At 35.1% G+C, this 16,336-nt stretch overlaps 2 protein-coding genes across 2 annotated transcripts; one reads left to right on the top strand and one right to left on the bottom strand.

Moving 5' to 3' along the window:
- Nucleotides 1-2,365: 2,365 nt before the first annotated feature.
- On the top strand, nucleotides 2,366-3,700 carry LOC122351587 (cilia- and flagella-associated protein 251-like). Its single transcript, XM_043248763.1, has 2 exons — nucleotides 2,366-2,636; nucleotides 2,845-3,700. The coding sequence occupies exon 2, from the start codon at nucleotides 2,941-2,943 to the stop codon at nucleotides 3,508-3,510; it is 570 nt and encodes a 189-aa protein (XP_043104698.1). The 5' UTR covers nucleotides 2,366-2,636; nucleotides 2,845-2,940; the 3' UTR covers nucleotides 3,511-3,700.
- A 391-nt stretch (nucleotides 3,701-4,091) lies between these two features.
- arpc2 (actin related protein 2/3 complex, subunit 2) lies at nucleotides 4,092-13,837 on the bottom strand. The gene is made up of 10 exons (XM_043248762.1): nucleotides 13,622-13,837; nucleotides 12,559-12,593; nucleotides 12,282-12,394; nucleotides 10,244-10,289; nucleotides 9,974-10,160; nucleotides 9,233-9,326; nucleotides 7,792-7,918; nucleotides 6,342-6,442; nucleotides 6,052-6,152; nucleotides 4,092-4,450 (listed from the first exon to the last, which is right to left on the bottom strand). The coding sequence occupies exons 1-10, from the start codon at nucleotides 13,693-13,695 to the stop codon at nucleotides 4,429-4,431; spliced, it is 900 nt and encodes a 299-aa protein (XP_043104697.1). The 5' UTR covers nucleotides 13,696-13,837; the 3' UTR covers nucleotides 4,092-4,428.
- Between the last annotated feature and the right edge of the window lie 2,499 nt (nucleotides 13,838-16,336).

The raw sequence follows: 16,336 nt of genomic DNA, 5'->3' as shown, positions 1-16,336 counted from the left end.
TTATATTTCACAACATTCAGTCTTTTACTGTATTTTTGATTAAATGCATGCAGCCTTGAAAAGCAGCCTTGACCTTTTTCAAAAAAACAAATGCGGCTACTTTGTTTGGTGTGCTTCGGAAAAAATATATAAAAGCATGTTTATGCACGTTTATGGAGTGGAAACTGAAATTGCTACCGTTATTCTTCAAAACACCTCCGGCTTTGGAATGTAAATAATAACAGAGTTGGCCTTGGCAGTCCTATTTTGAAATCTCTTTGGTCACTGATTGTGCACATGACACAATGTTGATGTTTCCATACAGCATTCACCCTTGCTGCTCGTGCAAAACAAAAAGATTTCAAAATTCTTTATTTGATTTTCATTGAATACCAATTCAGCAAATTTCTAAACTAAAATCTAAATTTTTTTGCCTTTCCATGGTGAAGTCGCTAACAAAACACTAGACACAAACTCTTTTCCTACAGACTTGTGAGAAACATGTTCCAGCAAGCTTCTGGCCTTTAAAATACACTCTAAAAAATGCTGGGTTAAATACAGACAGAACCAGCTGTTTTTGTTGGTTAGTTTGGTTTATATCCAGAAGATTGGGTTAAATAGTTAACCTAACTTCTGGGTCAAAACAACCCATTTGGGGGTCCAGTCCCTATTTACCCCATCATTTTTAGAGTGTATAAACACCACTTAAAGACAATGAGGGGAATGTTTCCCCCTTTTAGAAAAGTGATCACTCACTGTGGGGTTTTTCAGAAAAGTGATCACTCACTTGTGTTGCATCCTTTCCCATGAAGAACTCTTTCGTTTTTCTCATGTTTTCTCTTCCCTCCAACTTTTTTTTTTATGCAGGTAAGTGCCGTCCACCCAAATAGTCTTGAATATTTAGTTGCATCCTTTCCCATGAAGAACTCTTTGTGTGCCTGAGCCTTTCCAAATCAAACAGTCATCTTTACAACTTGTTACCACTTATTCTTCAAGTAAATTTTCTAAAAGTTGCAAAGACTGCAAATATATATATAAATGCAAATCTATATATATATATATATATATATATATATATATATATATATATATATATATATATATATATATGATAATCTGTACAAATCTCCAGTGTTTCCAGCCATCAGTGCACCTGAAGTTAACAAGTGCATTTGCAGGCATTTGAAGACTGGCTTCCAGTTTTGCGAATCCACCACTCTTAAAGAAATAGTTCACCCCAAAATGTAAATGACCCCATACTTTACTTTCCTCAAGCCATCCAAGATGTATATGGCTGTCTACTTTCAGACAAGCACAGTTGGAATTTTTAAAAAATTTATCCTGGCTCTTCGAAGTCTGGTAATGGTGGTGGATGGTGGCTGGATTACTTTGAGGCTCCATAAATCAAAAATATCTGTCGTAAATGTTGAGACTATTTCACTCGAACGGCTCTTTACCAGGAAGGATCAACTCAAGGCGAAATAAAACACGAGTTCTTTGGATTTTAGCTTGCAAGGATTGTGCTGTCGGTTGCAAGCGGGAGAAAAGCAAGTTTCCCTCTTTTGCCTCCGAAGCTCAGGTCACAAGTTGCTTTATTTATAGAGGAAAAGACGAGACACAATAAATGAAAGCAATTGGCAAAACATCTCTTGTGCGTCAGAATCCTCACTCCTTCAGATTCTTCTGGTGCCCATATCAGTATTATACGGAGGTAGTGTTATGACCAAGAATCAAACTGAAACTAAAGGGCCACAGGTGCATAACTGCTAATATTCAACTCTGGACACTGGTACACAACTCCAACAGTAAAACTAACTTATACTCCTCCAGGGGGGCTACATGTCTTCAATACATATCTTCTAAAGCAGATCGGTAGACAAGTACAAAAATATTTCTGTAAGATGTTACTTTTTTTTTTTTACTTTTTAATTTAACTTTTGTGCTTAAATCACTGACTTCTGGCAGAAATAGTCGTTCGTGAGAGATTAGAGTTCTGGCTTTTTGGTGTGACTCAACGTATGATGTAAACCGCTTTTGTAGCGCAAGCTCAGAAGAGAACAGATGAACAGGATTCTAGATGGCTAAATGAATTAAAAGTCGAAAACGACAATTACAATAAGACGAATGCAGCTTACGTCATTCGCTGAGTTAGAGGTCAGCCAAGGAGCTGGAACTCGACTCTCTCGCAATCGTATATGCATAGGCTACATACATTTTAAAAAAACCTCTGTGTTCGTCTGAAAGAAGAAAGTCATATACAACAATTTATTTCTTAATTATGGGGTCATTTTCATTTTTGGGTGCACTGTTCCTTTAAGCCTGGTGGCAACAACACGTATAGCAGAGAGGCTTCCTGTGATGGTGGTCACCATTTTGTACATCTGGGCCATCTGTTCTAAAAGATATAGGCTTTACTTTTTATCATAACATGATTTTTTTTTCATTTGGCTTGAAATTGCGTGGTGCAATGTGAAGAAATTGCAATGTCAAAAAAATTACTTTCTCAAACTGTAATATGCATCTGGTTCATAGGGATCAAACCCATTTCCAAGAAATGATCGCATTCGTAATTTGGGAATCAAAAGTGAAAGTGAGGATCACTAAATAAAAGGAAATCCAACTGCAAGCAGTCACAGGAGAATCACTGGTAACACCAGGTAAGACAAAAACGCATTGTCACTCCGGGTAAATAAGCTAACATACTACTTGGCTGACCATTATCGGCTTTTTTTTGTCCTTTTTATTGATTTTTCTATAGACAAATTACATATGGTGGCTACGTGCTTAACCGGATAGCTGGGATGTCTGTAAATGTCTTAACAAATTATTAAAGACTGACTCTAACCTCCAGCTTTCTGTCTCCAGATCCTTCGCCTTCCGACTCAAGAAAGCCATCATCACGCAAGAAATAGAAGACGGAGAAGTGGTCTCTCGGCGAACTTAAACGAAATCCTACCAACCATGTTTTTGGGACGGAAGATGAGCTATGCAGAAAAAATGAAGTTAGCATTGGAAAAGGCGAAAGAAGAGCAAGAGGAGATGGCAGAACAAATGGGTTTGGAAATGGAGTCAGCGATGGATAGGTGGAAAGATGAGCAAGAGGAATGGGGACAACAAGTGGAGCTAGCGATGGAAAAGTGGAAAGATGAGCAAGAGGAATGGGGACAACAAGTGGAGCTAGCGATGGAAAAGTGGAAAGATGAGCAAGAGGAATGGGGACAACAAGTGGAGCTAGCGATGGAAAAGTGGAAAGATGAGCAAGAGGAATGGGGACAACAAGCGGAGCTAGCGATGGAAAAGTGGAAAGATGAGCAAGAGGAATGGGGACAACAAGCGGAGCTAGCGATGGAAAAGTGGAAAGATGAGCAAGAGGAATGGGGACAACAAGCGGAGCTAGCGATGGAAAAGTGGAAAGATGAGCAAGAGGAATGGGGACAACAAGTGGAGCTAGCGATGGAAAAGTGGAAAGATGAGCAAGATGAGTTGGCAGAACAACTGGAGTTAGAGGTGGAAAAGGCGTTCGCAAAATAAGGAGTTAGCAGAACAGCTAATGTAGAAGAAGATGAGTTGGTAGAGAAACAGAAGTAACCCACTGAACACAAAGAGGAGGACGCTTCTCAAGATGATATGAAAGAGCAAGTGACTTTCTATTGCCTTATAGCTCAATTTTTCTTAGTGATGACCAAGCTCCTTTGCCACATTAAAACATGTTTGAGCTTAATTTTGTGCTCAGTGTTGTTATTTTATAATGATACCTGTGTTGTTAAAAGCGCTATATAAATAAAAATTATTGATTGATATAATGTACTTTGCCAATCAAGTGTTGAGTCAATCGTAATGCGTTTCTGAAAAAAAAAATGCATTTAGAGGAACACAATTAAATAATGGTGTTCTTTTAAAATTTCATGTGACATTGAAGATTAAAGAAAAAAACTAACGATGCTGAAAATTCAGTCTATATATTCAAATAAGATGCTAACTGTATATCTTACAATAAATGATTTTTTTTTTAAATCTCAAACGCAATTCTTTCATTTCGTATATGCATTTTTGAAGCGCAAACTTTAGCATGCACATAGCGATTTCACCCCAAATAACAGACAAAGAATCTCTTTTATAGAAGACGGGTTTATTCATGACCATTTCATGATGTCCAATATTGATGCATTTGGCGAAACAAAGAAGGCAAAAGGAAAGAGGAAAGGGAAAATACTGCATGACTAATGTCAATAAAACGCTGTCAGACAACAAATCTACGCAATGAAACATAAGAGCGTATCAAAAAAACGTTTATCCGACATACAAATAACATTTATTCTATAAATGCAAAGCAAGGAATTTAATCGTCTCCCTGTCGAGGTGCAAATTACAGATGGAGAATCGACATCACTGGCCAGAGGTGTACGATGGAGTCCACGGATGCTGGTCTCGGGATTGCACATCATGTCCTTAACGGGAGAAGGTCTTGCCCCTGGACAGATGATATCAGGGTTACGTTCAGATTCACAGTAAATGACTTTTAGCATTGTAGGGTGGTTGTGTCCGAACGCTGCAAAAGTCAATTTTGCATTCAGTTTAACTTTTAAGGATTTATAGCTAAGGATGAATCGACAGCGCATTTTACGACTGAGTTTGCTAACATTAGCTAATGCATTAGGTATCATAAACTTAAAATGCATGTTCATCTTTAAAATTTCCATTTGGTAACATTTATTATCCTTAAAGTCAATTTCCACCATATTTAAATGTTGCACCTGTCCACATTATGAACCTGATGTGAAATGAACAGACAATAGCTAAAATAAAAATTAATAAATACCTAATTGTTGCTTAATGTTAGTTAATGCATGAACTTGTCAACCAATGGGACCTTTGTACTATTTATACATATAATGATATGGGTTTTTTGTTTCACGTTTAAAGCTGTATAAACAAATTATACACATTACCTAATGCACTATGAACAAACATGTGTGGAAATTAATGTTACTTATATTAATAAAAATGAAAACAGTTGCTCTTCTTAGCTCAAAGTACTTAACGCATCAACTTTTAGCACAAGAAAATGTCCTGAAATGCGTTGCCCAGGAATCCTTAAAGCCTAATGACACAGAGAAGCACTTCATGTTCCAGTTATTGTGAATTCTTTGACTAAGGAGGTTGGTTTTACTGTGCAAATATTAACTGACTCAGGAAAACATCTAGTTTCTAAATAACAACCAAGAAGTGTTTGCCTTATACATTATAAAATACAGAGGTCGAGAGACCTATGGTTTCCTATGGTTATGGAAATAAAAGTAATTTTTCCATAGATTAACAAACATTTGAATTTGAATGAAAACCAAAAAACGATGAAATTTCAAAACGGTGCACTAACAATACTTCACGAAGAATAATTTATGCCATATATCAGAGGTTTGTTGCAAAATATTAAAATATACAGGATGTTTAAGATGAGACTTTTCACGTGCAGTGCATTGAGCTCTTTAATAAATGGCAACGTCTTCAATTACCCATTTTCTTGATTATGTATAGCATTGACCTTCACTAGGAAGCCGTTAAACAAGCGGTTTCCCAAATTAAAAGCACAGCGACATAAAACTAATCTATCATTAGAGCTTATAGTCTTACTACATTACATAAATCGATTCCTCATTGGCTCCGATCTACTGGTAAAAAAATGGCATTGGATTCCAGGGAAGACTGGAAACGTAGAACGCGTAGATGAGACAGAGAAGCATCTGCAGCATTTGGCCACATTTCAGTTTAAACAAGCTCAAACAACACCCAGCCAAGTAAGTAATATGAAATGTACATGGTAATCTGCTCTGATACGATCAGCGAATGGCGCAACGCCTCAATTAATTCACACTATCACAAATGAATCTTCTGCAAGCACACGCCTCCGGTGTTGAACAAAACCCAGAGACGTGCACAAACATCAGCACGAATCAACCGCCTCTACTGGGAAAAAAGCCCATGAGAAAGAGATTTCGAATTTTAAGGACCTGGGCGGCTTTGCGCGGTTTCATATAAGGTGTGAAATGCTAATGATTGTGAAACGGCACTTACGAAATGGTTTTCATCTCTTTCTTCTCAGCGTCCGGGCGAGCGCGGTTGAGCACCTTGAGGAAGTCCGAGGTCTTGGCCCTCATACGAGTGTGGATGTAAGCCTAAAACGAGAGAGAACACACCTATTAGGGTGCAAAAAAAAACACGCACATTCCCAAGATTAGACATTAACTTTTTCTTCATGCTGATGAATACATTTTATCCGGCCATACAAAGGGCAGAATGGTTGAATGAGAAGCTGAGAAGCACTTTACAAACTCAAGGGTTGTGTTCGACCCTTCATTTCTCACCTTGGAGCACTTTATGTGGTAGTGCAGATAGTCCCGGAAGGTGTGGATGAGGTTGATGGTGTTGTCTCTGGTGTTGGCGTTGGTGTGTCGAGGAAACAGCACTGTTGAGAAATGATAGCGGTATTTTTATTTGAAATATAACATAAAATTCGCCCTATTTCACTGTGACATGTTTAGGCAACCTATACAGAAAGTTTGGAATCAGTTAGATGTTTTTTTTTTAAAGAAGCATCATCCATTATTCTCACTCAAAGCTGCATTTATTTAATCAAAAATAGAGGGAAGCTAATATTGTGAAATATTATTGCAATTAACAATTAATACAAATAACGATTTTCTATTTTAATATACTTTGAAATAGAATTTCTTTCTGTGATGCAAAGCTAAATTTTCAGCATCACCGCTTCAGTTTTCAGCGTCACGTGATCAGAACTCGCTGTAATGTGCTGATTCGGGAAAGTTGGGAAAAAGCTGCGCTGCAAAAAAACTTTGAGCTTGACCTAGTTTAATATTCTTTTGGAAGCTGATAGCGAATTTATTTAAAATAGAAATATTTTCTCAAGTCTTTGCCATCGCATTTTAGCAATTTAATACATTTTTGATTAATAATTGCATATTATTTTTTGTGAAAAAAAAAAAAAAAAAGTTTTATATATATGGTGACCCTGGACCCCCAAGCAAAAAAATCTTTAAGACACTAGAGACATTCTGTGTATTTAAATATATAAATGTAAATATATCAAAAAACTTTTTGATTAGAAATATGCATCGCTAAGAATTTATTTATTTTCACTGGTTTTGTGATTTTTGTTTCACGGTTGTTTTACTGCAACTATAGTATAGACACAGTATATGACAAAATATACATATTAAAGGACAGAGAGTCTTTTAAATCAGGTCTTAACACCTTATTCAGTGTCGCTTCTCAAGTAATGTATTAAAATATGAAATTACTTGATAAGAAAATATGCTAAATATGTCTATGTCTAATACTAAAAGGTATAAGATAAATGTTTTGAACTAAACGCATTTAATAAAATAATCGGTCACTGATACTAGTATTTTCAGTCACTGCTGCTCTGCAGTTCATTTCCTGAAACGAACAAATAAAACAGAACTAAATAAGCACTAAGTAAACATCGAAAAGTTGAAGTGGAGTAGCGCTGGTAAATGCTGTTGGCTTTGATAAAAGGGTGCGGCACTTTTTAATTCATTTAAAGGTTTGTTCTCTTGATCCGAATGCAAATAAACAGTGCACCTGTCACAGAGAAGCAGCAGTGCTCTGTTCTGGCTTCGTAACATCCAAATTAACTCTTGAACCTAACATAGTCTATATTTAACTGGCAGCCGCTGTCGATGATAGCGTTCTGAAACGAATACTTGCCAAGTGGCATGTTCAAGTAAAGACGTTAAATGAATGTTTGCGCGTATGTGACCTCATGATACAAACCGAAAGTGATGTAGCCAATGTTGTCTCCCACAGCGGCGTCGGTGTCCTTCAGCTCCAGAGGAGGTTCTCTGTGACTGAACAGCACCTGAGGAGCCGTGTGACTGGCCCTCCTGCCTTCCTTGAACTCCTGAACACAGACAAACACAGGCATCGGTCCATCCGGTCATCACAATGACTGACAAAACACTTCTGGTCATTATTGTGACATTGTGTGAGAGCGATTTTGTGAAAAAGTCAAGTCAGGCTACAAATGACATGCATTTATAAAAGCTAATCATAATAAAAAAAAATAAAGAAAATAACTAATAAGTAATAACCAAGTACAGTTTTTTGGTTTCTGCCACAGAATCTTTATCTTTTAAAATTATCATTTTCAAAATTAATTTTATATATATATATATATATATATATATATATATATATATATATATATATATATATATATATATATATATAAAAACACATTAAAAAATCTGTAAAATATATAAATATATATCTCACAATTCAGAAAAAATTTAATTTCAGAAAAGAAAAAAAAACTGAATTATGGCAAACTATCAATTTTATTTTCCAAGTTGGTGACCATAGAAAAAAATGTTTGAATTGTAATAATATTTAACAATATTACTGTTTTAACTGTATTGTGATCAATTAAATGCAGCCTATACTAAAATTATACTATAATATTCTAAATTCATACTTAGGTTAAGTATACTTAAGTTAAAATCCTTGAAACAGGAAAAACACTGCATAAAATATTAGAACTTTTTTTTTTTTTTTAAATAAAGAAAAGATTCTGCTAAAAAAAAAAAAAAAGTCTTATTCAATGTTGCTTCTCAAGAAAATGTATCTTGTTTTAAGAATCATTAGACAATTGTATATATATATATATATATATATATATATATATATATATATATATATATATATAAAAAAATTAAATATACATATAGTAGCCTTCAAAAAAAATTGTATATTTGACACTTAAAAAGGCTATAAAGCCAACACAACTATGTTGGAAGTTAGTGTTTGCTTATATATTTTTTGAAAATAAATACCGATTTTAAAACTTCAATTTATTTTTTTAATAAATGGTAGAATGTGCATCATGTTACATTTATGCATTTTCAATTGTGACCTATTTGCCCAAATACTTTGAGGCTACTATACATATGTAGCAGTGACATAAAATAAAATAATGGGTGACTAGCATACAGCTCCAAAAATGAGCTCACACGTTTCGAGGTCAGTGTAAATGACAGTGTAAATACACAGATGACGGCATTGCTTGGTGTACGGTGGTTTAACCTCGTCATTTAAATGTGAAACCATCACACAAAATGGCTGGATTGCAAAACACCTGGAGGGCACACGCGTCAACAGAGAAAGGGAGCGCGGAGCGGTCAAGATTGAACCTGAAAACAGGATAAAATGAGCGGACCTGCATGAACACTTTCCCGATGATGACATCATCGTCATCCTTGAACACCGTGCTGAACACAACGGTTACTCTGTCTTTCTTAGCCTCGATATACCTGAAACAGACAATAAAAAAAGACACAAACACAGGTGAGAAACGAGCAACAGATGTCATCTGAGCAGAACTCATCTAAAAAAAAATAAAATAAAGGAAATATTAAAATGCAAGTAACAATATACTAAGAATTAGTGCTCTCAAATGATTCATATTTCTTGTTTACATAATATGTGTATTTTATATAAATATAATCAAATAAATTCAAATTTATTAAAGACCTTTAATATATTTAAATCTATCTGAAATAATAAATATTCTGCATTAATTCTTTTAAACTAAATTAAATCTATTAACTAGATTTATTTTTAGAAGATTTTAAATCACCAACATAATTCTTTTTTTTATTTGTTGCAATTGGATTTAACCTATTCTGCAGCTTTCAAACGGTCAATTGCAAAACCATGTTACAATATTAATTGGTAATTACATTGCTAATTCTAAAGATAAATATATAAATATCATGGTGTATGGTAACGATTTTTTAGACTCTTTTTCCTTATGCCTTTAATTTGCACGTTGCTATTAATGTTTGGTCAACAAACCAAAATAACTCAATTAATCAGTGAAATAATCAGTAGATTAAATGATTGCTGATATTAGTTGCAGCCCCATCCTGAAGGTCTGAAGAAAATCCGAGAAGCTTACATCGACTCGTCATCCCTGTAATGGACAACAGCCCTTTTCTCTCCGTCACGCCCCTCCTCCTGGAACTTGAAGTACTTCTCAAAGACGGAAGCGAAACAGTTTCTCTTGAGGATGCCTGCCTGGTGGACCACCTCCTCTTTGTTGGGTGGAAGGACGTCGAGGTCGAAGAGCAGTGAAATGTTGTACCCTTCGGAGAGGAACGACAGCAGACCGTCAAACCAAAAACCTCGCAGTGAGAGCAACAACAAAAACAGCGACCGCCTGGCTTACCGTCTTCTGGTGCCACGAGGAAATTTCCATAAACGCGCTTCAGCAACTGAAACGCAACAAATACAAGTCTTTCATTTGGTTTTAATAATAGAAGACACCAAGTAGTGTCTTAAAACAGTAGGAAAAGAACACAGAATTTAAAAAAAGCATCGATAATCGTCTTATTACACATTGCAGTCCTCTGAATCATAGCTGAATTGAACTGCGAGGTGCTTAGTCATTCCCACACTATAATAGTACAGCATGTCACATTACATGACACATTAACTTCCAAACAACTGCTTCGTGTCAAGCATCCATGTTTAAAATGACAAGCACCGGCTTGTTTCATTCCTGTCATTTTTAACATGCTTTGAGACACCCGCGTTGTGCGTTTTATCCCCTATTTTAGCCCGACTGTCACAGAACAGAAACACGATTCAAAAGATTAAAATGACTCTTGCATGATACGAGCAGACGGGAAGCCGAGGGCCATGTCTGCAGGATGTTCCTCTGATTTGCATTCATTTCATTTACATTGGCAGAACCGAATGAGGCTGGAACAGACTTTGAATATTTATTTGCATCGGCAGGGGATACTGGCATCGACGTCAACTCCGTGAACCCTCGAGACCCGCGAAAATCCTGCCCTGAAAGCAATTCATTTGCACAGAATCTTTGTGTGCCTGGCGAAGAAAGCTAAACCCGATTGTGATAATGATTCAAATTCCTGCAGACGCAACTGCGTCCGTCTTAAACTACGCCTGCAAATATAAACTCAACTGTGTTTGTCGAACAATTCAAAATTTAGACCAACAGCTCGTCGCTGGCTAAGTTTACTTAACAACAAAACCCATGTGTCTTTATTTAAAACTTGTGACTTCCTCTATCCAAAGTGAGTCACGGGCACTTCCTGTTTCACGCAGAACCCACATGTCATATAGACCCTTAAATGGTGATTAAAATGTGATCACCCCGGACCGAATCATGTAAAGATCACAAGACGAGAAGACTATGAAAGAATGACCCAAAAGAATGTGTGAAATAAAGATTCCCGTCTGCAACTTCACATTGCGTTAGCGTCCGCAGGAAATCCATCTGCATTTTCGAAACGAGAATGGGAAATACATATTAGGCACCACGGACGTAACAAAAACCAACTGCAATCTTGCAGCCCAGTTGCTCAGTAAGTATGCATCGCAAAAAGGATAAATCTCACAGAAACATCTCACCCAAAACCTTTTAATAATAAATACACTAACATTTAAGTCTGGCATCATTTTTTTAAGAAAAGTAATACTTTTATTTAGTTAAGGGTGCATTAAATTGTTTAAAGTGACAGTAAAGACATTATAATGACACAAAGATTTCTATTCCGAATAAATTCAGCATTTTTCAACTTCAAAATATTAAGTTTAATATTTTTTTAAAAATATAAAAACATTTTAAAATATTAAGTTGAATATTTTTTTAAAAATATAAAAACATTTTAAAATATTAAGTTGAATATTTTAAATATAAAGAACATTTTAAAATATTAAGTTGAATATTTTTTTAAATATAAAGAACATTTTAAAATATTAAGTTGAATATTTTTTTAAAAATATAAAGAACATTTTAAAATATTAAGTTGAATATTTTTTTAAATATAAAAACATTTTCAAATATTAAGTTGAATATTTTTTAAAAATATAAAAAACATTTTAAAATATTAAGCAGCACAACTGTTTTCAACATGCATAATAATAGGTAACGTTTCCTGAGCAGCAAATCAGAATATTGGGATGATTTCTGAAGGATCGTGTGACACTGAAAAGTCATCACTGCATCACGGGAATAAACAACATTTTAAAATAGACTGAAATACAAACTGTTTCTTCTATCAAATAAAGTGAAGCCTTGGTGGACAAAAAGAAAAGAAAAAAAACACTTTTGAAAAGTCTTACCAACCCTAAACTTTTGAATGCTAATGTATATTTCTTATAGAGTTATAGTACATTTTTTGGACCATTCTCTTGGTTTTATGATCAAGATCAGGCTTTGCGATTATTTCTCATACCTCATCGGCGCCGTGCTCCTGAAGCTCCTTGAAGAACTTGAGAGAGATGCTGACCATTACTTTAGTTTTGTCTCCATTGGGGTTGGAGATGTGGTAAAGCACACCATCAAAGTCTGTAGCAAAAACGGAAAGAGATCCCGCGTCAGTCGTTAACAAAACAAGCACTACTCTTACTGTAATACCATCAACAGGCACGTATAGCAATAAAACGGTCCAAACGTCTGCTCGAAAGAAACACAAGAAACCCAATGCTGAGAACATTCATGTTAGACCTTACCTGCAAATGTAACATCTACTGCTTCAGGCTTGTTCCTAAACGAAAAGAAAACATTGTTTTGTAAGTTTATGTGATCTGCTATTCGGAGAACATCTTCCCAAAAAAAAAAAAAAAAAAAAAAAAAAAAAAAGGATGACCGACAATCATCAAAGGTGATTTATTTTGCAATAATGACATTTTTCCACTTCTGCAAGCCAAATAATGAAATACTTATTGTTGGAATAATTGCTATATATGATCATATAATCAGCTTATACGATATAAAATATAATTTATACAGTGCCGTCATGGAGGATGGACACCATTTAGAAATATTTAACCTTTAACCTGCCGCGACCGACCAATCAGGATCAAGTATCGCGCGTACCAACGTAAACAATTACATAATTTAACGACACAACTGTAATACTTCAGCGAAATATTAAATGTTTAACATAAAAGCAAAAAAAACTAAATGCTATTTATTTGATCTGAACTAAAAAAAAAAAATAACTGAAAAGTAAACAAAAAAAAACACCCACGATGAGTCACATTAGGCGAGTAAAGCACGAGCAAAGTCACACACTGCGCTGGAAAAAGAATGAAGGGGTAAGAAGTTCCTGAGGAATCTGTTACTTCATAGGCCTGGGAGAATCACTGATAATGGCTTGTTCTTGCAGAGACGTGCATTCAAACGGAGGCACGAACAGGAAGTGTCTGCACTCTTTACTGGGACTTGACTTAATTTTAGTAATCAGGTCGGCCGAACGCGTGCAATGGCCGGAATCGTTCGAGAGACCTGTTTTATTAATCACCTGACACGTTGTTGTCACCCTCGCACATAAATTGTGTTGTTGTTTTTTTTACGTGACCTGTCCCGCTGGACACACCCCGTTACAGGATGCTCCGGTACTCGACAATCCACAATTTACCTGACATTACAGAATCAATCCGACACGAACGCGTGCGTTATCGTGTAATTTTACCCATGCAATGAAAACACGACTCGCGTTAAAGCACGCATGCATTAGATGAGCGATGTTTGATGCGAGTTGTGTCTCAGACAGGAAGATCTTCCTCTTACCCGTTGCTCGCGCTTTCGAATTTCAGGGTGAGAGTCTCCTCTATGATCCGATTGTTGATTTCCAACAAAATCATGATGGTGTAGATTAATGTTTAGTTGCTGTGTGGGATTAAAAAAATAAGAGTAAATGTCGGTATTCTACAAGCCTACTACAATCGTTTTGGTTTTCCTGCTCCTACACCTCTGGCCGCTTCCGCATTGACTTGAAAGACCCGCGGGCTGCCCGCGTCACTGCCTGTCCGTTTGTACTAGTTATTCAAACGCAATACTTTACATGAATTATGCTGTTTATATATTTCATTTACAGTGCTATTTACGATTACATTTTTAAAATATATATCATTATTTGTTCTTCAAAGGTTTCCAAGTCACCTTTTGACCAAAGTATTCCCATGACGTTTCCAGTAATTCGTGAATACCAAATAAGGAGTTTTACAAACATTGCACTTTAAAATGGGGCTTTCTACGTTATATCCTGAAACATTAAAGAAATAAATATGCTTATCTTATAACTCAACCTGGACTTTTATAAAGGTGTCCATATTAATGCTGATACTATAGGCTTGCTGTTTCATGCAGTGACAACGTTAATGAAAAACTTGACTACTCCTAAAAAATTAAAGCAAATACTAATTGAACCGCCCTGTTATTTTAGGCCAGCTGTTAAAATGTATATAGGTATACAGTACAGGATATACAAATCTGTCTGTATAAACAGCCTTATTGTAACTACATTTACTTTGCCTGAATTAAATCTTTGATTGAATATGTTTCAGATATTTTCAGTGTGTTTCTATCACAGTTTTCCTGACTTTGGCCGTCATGTTATATTGAAGATTCAAGTAATTTCAAGTAAATGTGTTTGGGCTTGTTTTGTGTCCTTGCATGGAAAACAACTACTTAAAGATTCACAGGCAGGGAGCACGATTGAGTAAATATTGGAAAAATGTAAAATATAATAAGTTGGTTTGAGTAAACGGCTCTCTATTTTCACATTAACATATTATCCATTTGGCTCACTTGCATTGGGCGGCATTTTTATTCTTAATGAAGTGGCATAAACATGCATCAGCTTCTGTGGATGTGTGATGAAACTGAATACAGCCTGAGGCTAAGTTTGCGGACAAGAATTCTCTCCTGTCTTTTTATTGGCACAATGCTGCCATTTGCGCACGCTGTAAGCTGAGAAGGACACCTCTCTATATGCTCTGCGGTATGGGCGGTATGTTTCTATATGCACGTTTTGGACATTCATTGTTAAAAACGATTAGTTATTTCTTGATCTTTTACCATAAACGCATAAAATCGACATTGCAAAATGTTTGCGTTTATATCGGATCACTTATGTTTGATTACAGACAATATTTTGATTGTTGAAATAGTAAAAAGACATAATTTGGCATATCTTTTGATATTTTAATATGAATACTGGACTTACGTAACTTTCTTTTGTAATTCAACCGCTTGATATCTCACCTCGCATTCCTTTCTTTCTTATACTTCACACAGAAACGTGTTTCTATCTGTCCTGAACCCAGAAGAAAGGAATCCGGATCAGATTCATCTGTTTTAGATGTTAAGCAAATCTAAACAGAGATCGAGCACTTTAATCATTAACAAATATGGCATTCTAAAATGCTGCTAAATATTCACAACTGTACATTTTTAATTGATCATTGATCACTTTATAGAATATTACAGATATTTTGTAGAATATATTATTAATAAATGTCATTGATATTTTGAAGAATGTAACTAAACTGTTTTTTTTCCACCGAATTTTATCATATTGATAAAAAATAAAACAGAATTTGCTTGTCAATATTATTTATATATATATATATATATATATATATATATATATATATATATATATATATATATATATATATATAATTTTATTTTATTTTATTTTTTTTTTTTTGGTGAACTTTCCGTTTAATCAATTGTAAATAATATGTTTGTATTATTTTATATTTATATTATATTTAGGACAATATTATCTCATGCACCACACCATTGTTTTTAAATAAAGTGTCAAAGATGCAATCTCTTTTTTTAATGCTTGCTAATCTTCAATTCATTTTGAATTTTTCAATTCAATTTTTCCCACATAGCACCTGCATTTAAAAATAGCTAATGAAGTGAAACCGGCTGCTTCTCATGTGAGAAACACGCTTGTTTACAGCATTTTTTAGGACAAACCCAGTGGGACGGAGTTGCTCAATTTCCTGGATAAATGTGGGTAAATGATGATGTGTGGCCTCGCATCTCTTCACATGTGACACATCTTTTCTTCCAATGTTGAAAAATCACTTCCATGTTACATAAATCAGTTTTTTCTACTTGTTGTTTCTTTCGTCAGGATAGCTATAAACTCCAGGCTTGTCTCCTAAATTCTATTCACAGTGTCAAAAAACATTCCGGTTATTAATTCAAAATTTGAAAAATTTCAACTTTCACTCTGTTTTAATAGCATCATTTAAATAACATTTACTCCAAATGCGCCAAAAGTATTCATGCCCAAAATATATTCGATCGTAAACTGGGTTTTAGAATATAGCCTCATGGCTTCTTATCATAAAAAAAAATATGGGGATGATTATAGGACACGTGGTTCTTAGTTTCACTTTTAGTGTTTTGATCATGTTTACGTCTTAGACCGAACACGAGTGACAGTCTTGTGACCGAATTCAAATTCCCCAGCAAACATCT

The sequence above is a fragment of the Puntigrus tetrazona genome, chromosome 9, assembly GCF_018831695.1.
Source record: "Puntigrus tetrazona isolate hp1 chromosome 9, ASM1883169v1, whole genome shotgun sequence".
NCBI classification, from domain to species: domain Eukaryota; kingdom Metazoa; phylum Chordata; class Actinopteri; order Cypriniformes; family Cyprinidae; genus Puntigrus; species Puntigrus tetrazona.
This window is presented reverse-complemented; position numbering and strand designations above follow the sequence as displayed.

Excerpts from the sequence above, each read along its gene's own strand:
- LOC122351587 (XM_043248763.1), top strand. The coding sequence starts at position 2,941 with ATGTTTTTGGGACGGAAGATGAGCTATGCAGAAAAAATGAAGTTAGCA.
- arpc2 (XM_043248762.1), bottom strand. The coding sequence starts at position 13,695 with ATGATTTTGTTGGAAATCAACAATCGGATCATAGAGGAGACTCTCACC. Across the intron at positions 10,161-10,243 it reads CCTCGTGGCACCAGAAGACG|GGTACAACATTTCACTGCTC; the intron begins GTAAGCCAGGCG and ends TCCTCTCCGAAG. Across the intron at positions 6,443-7,791 it reads CATTGGCTACATCACTTTCG|TGCTGTTTCCTCGACACACC; the intron begins GTTTGTATCATG and ends ATTTCTCAACAG.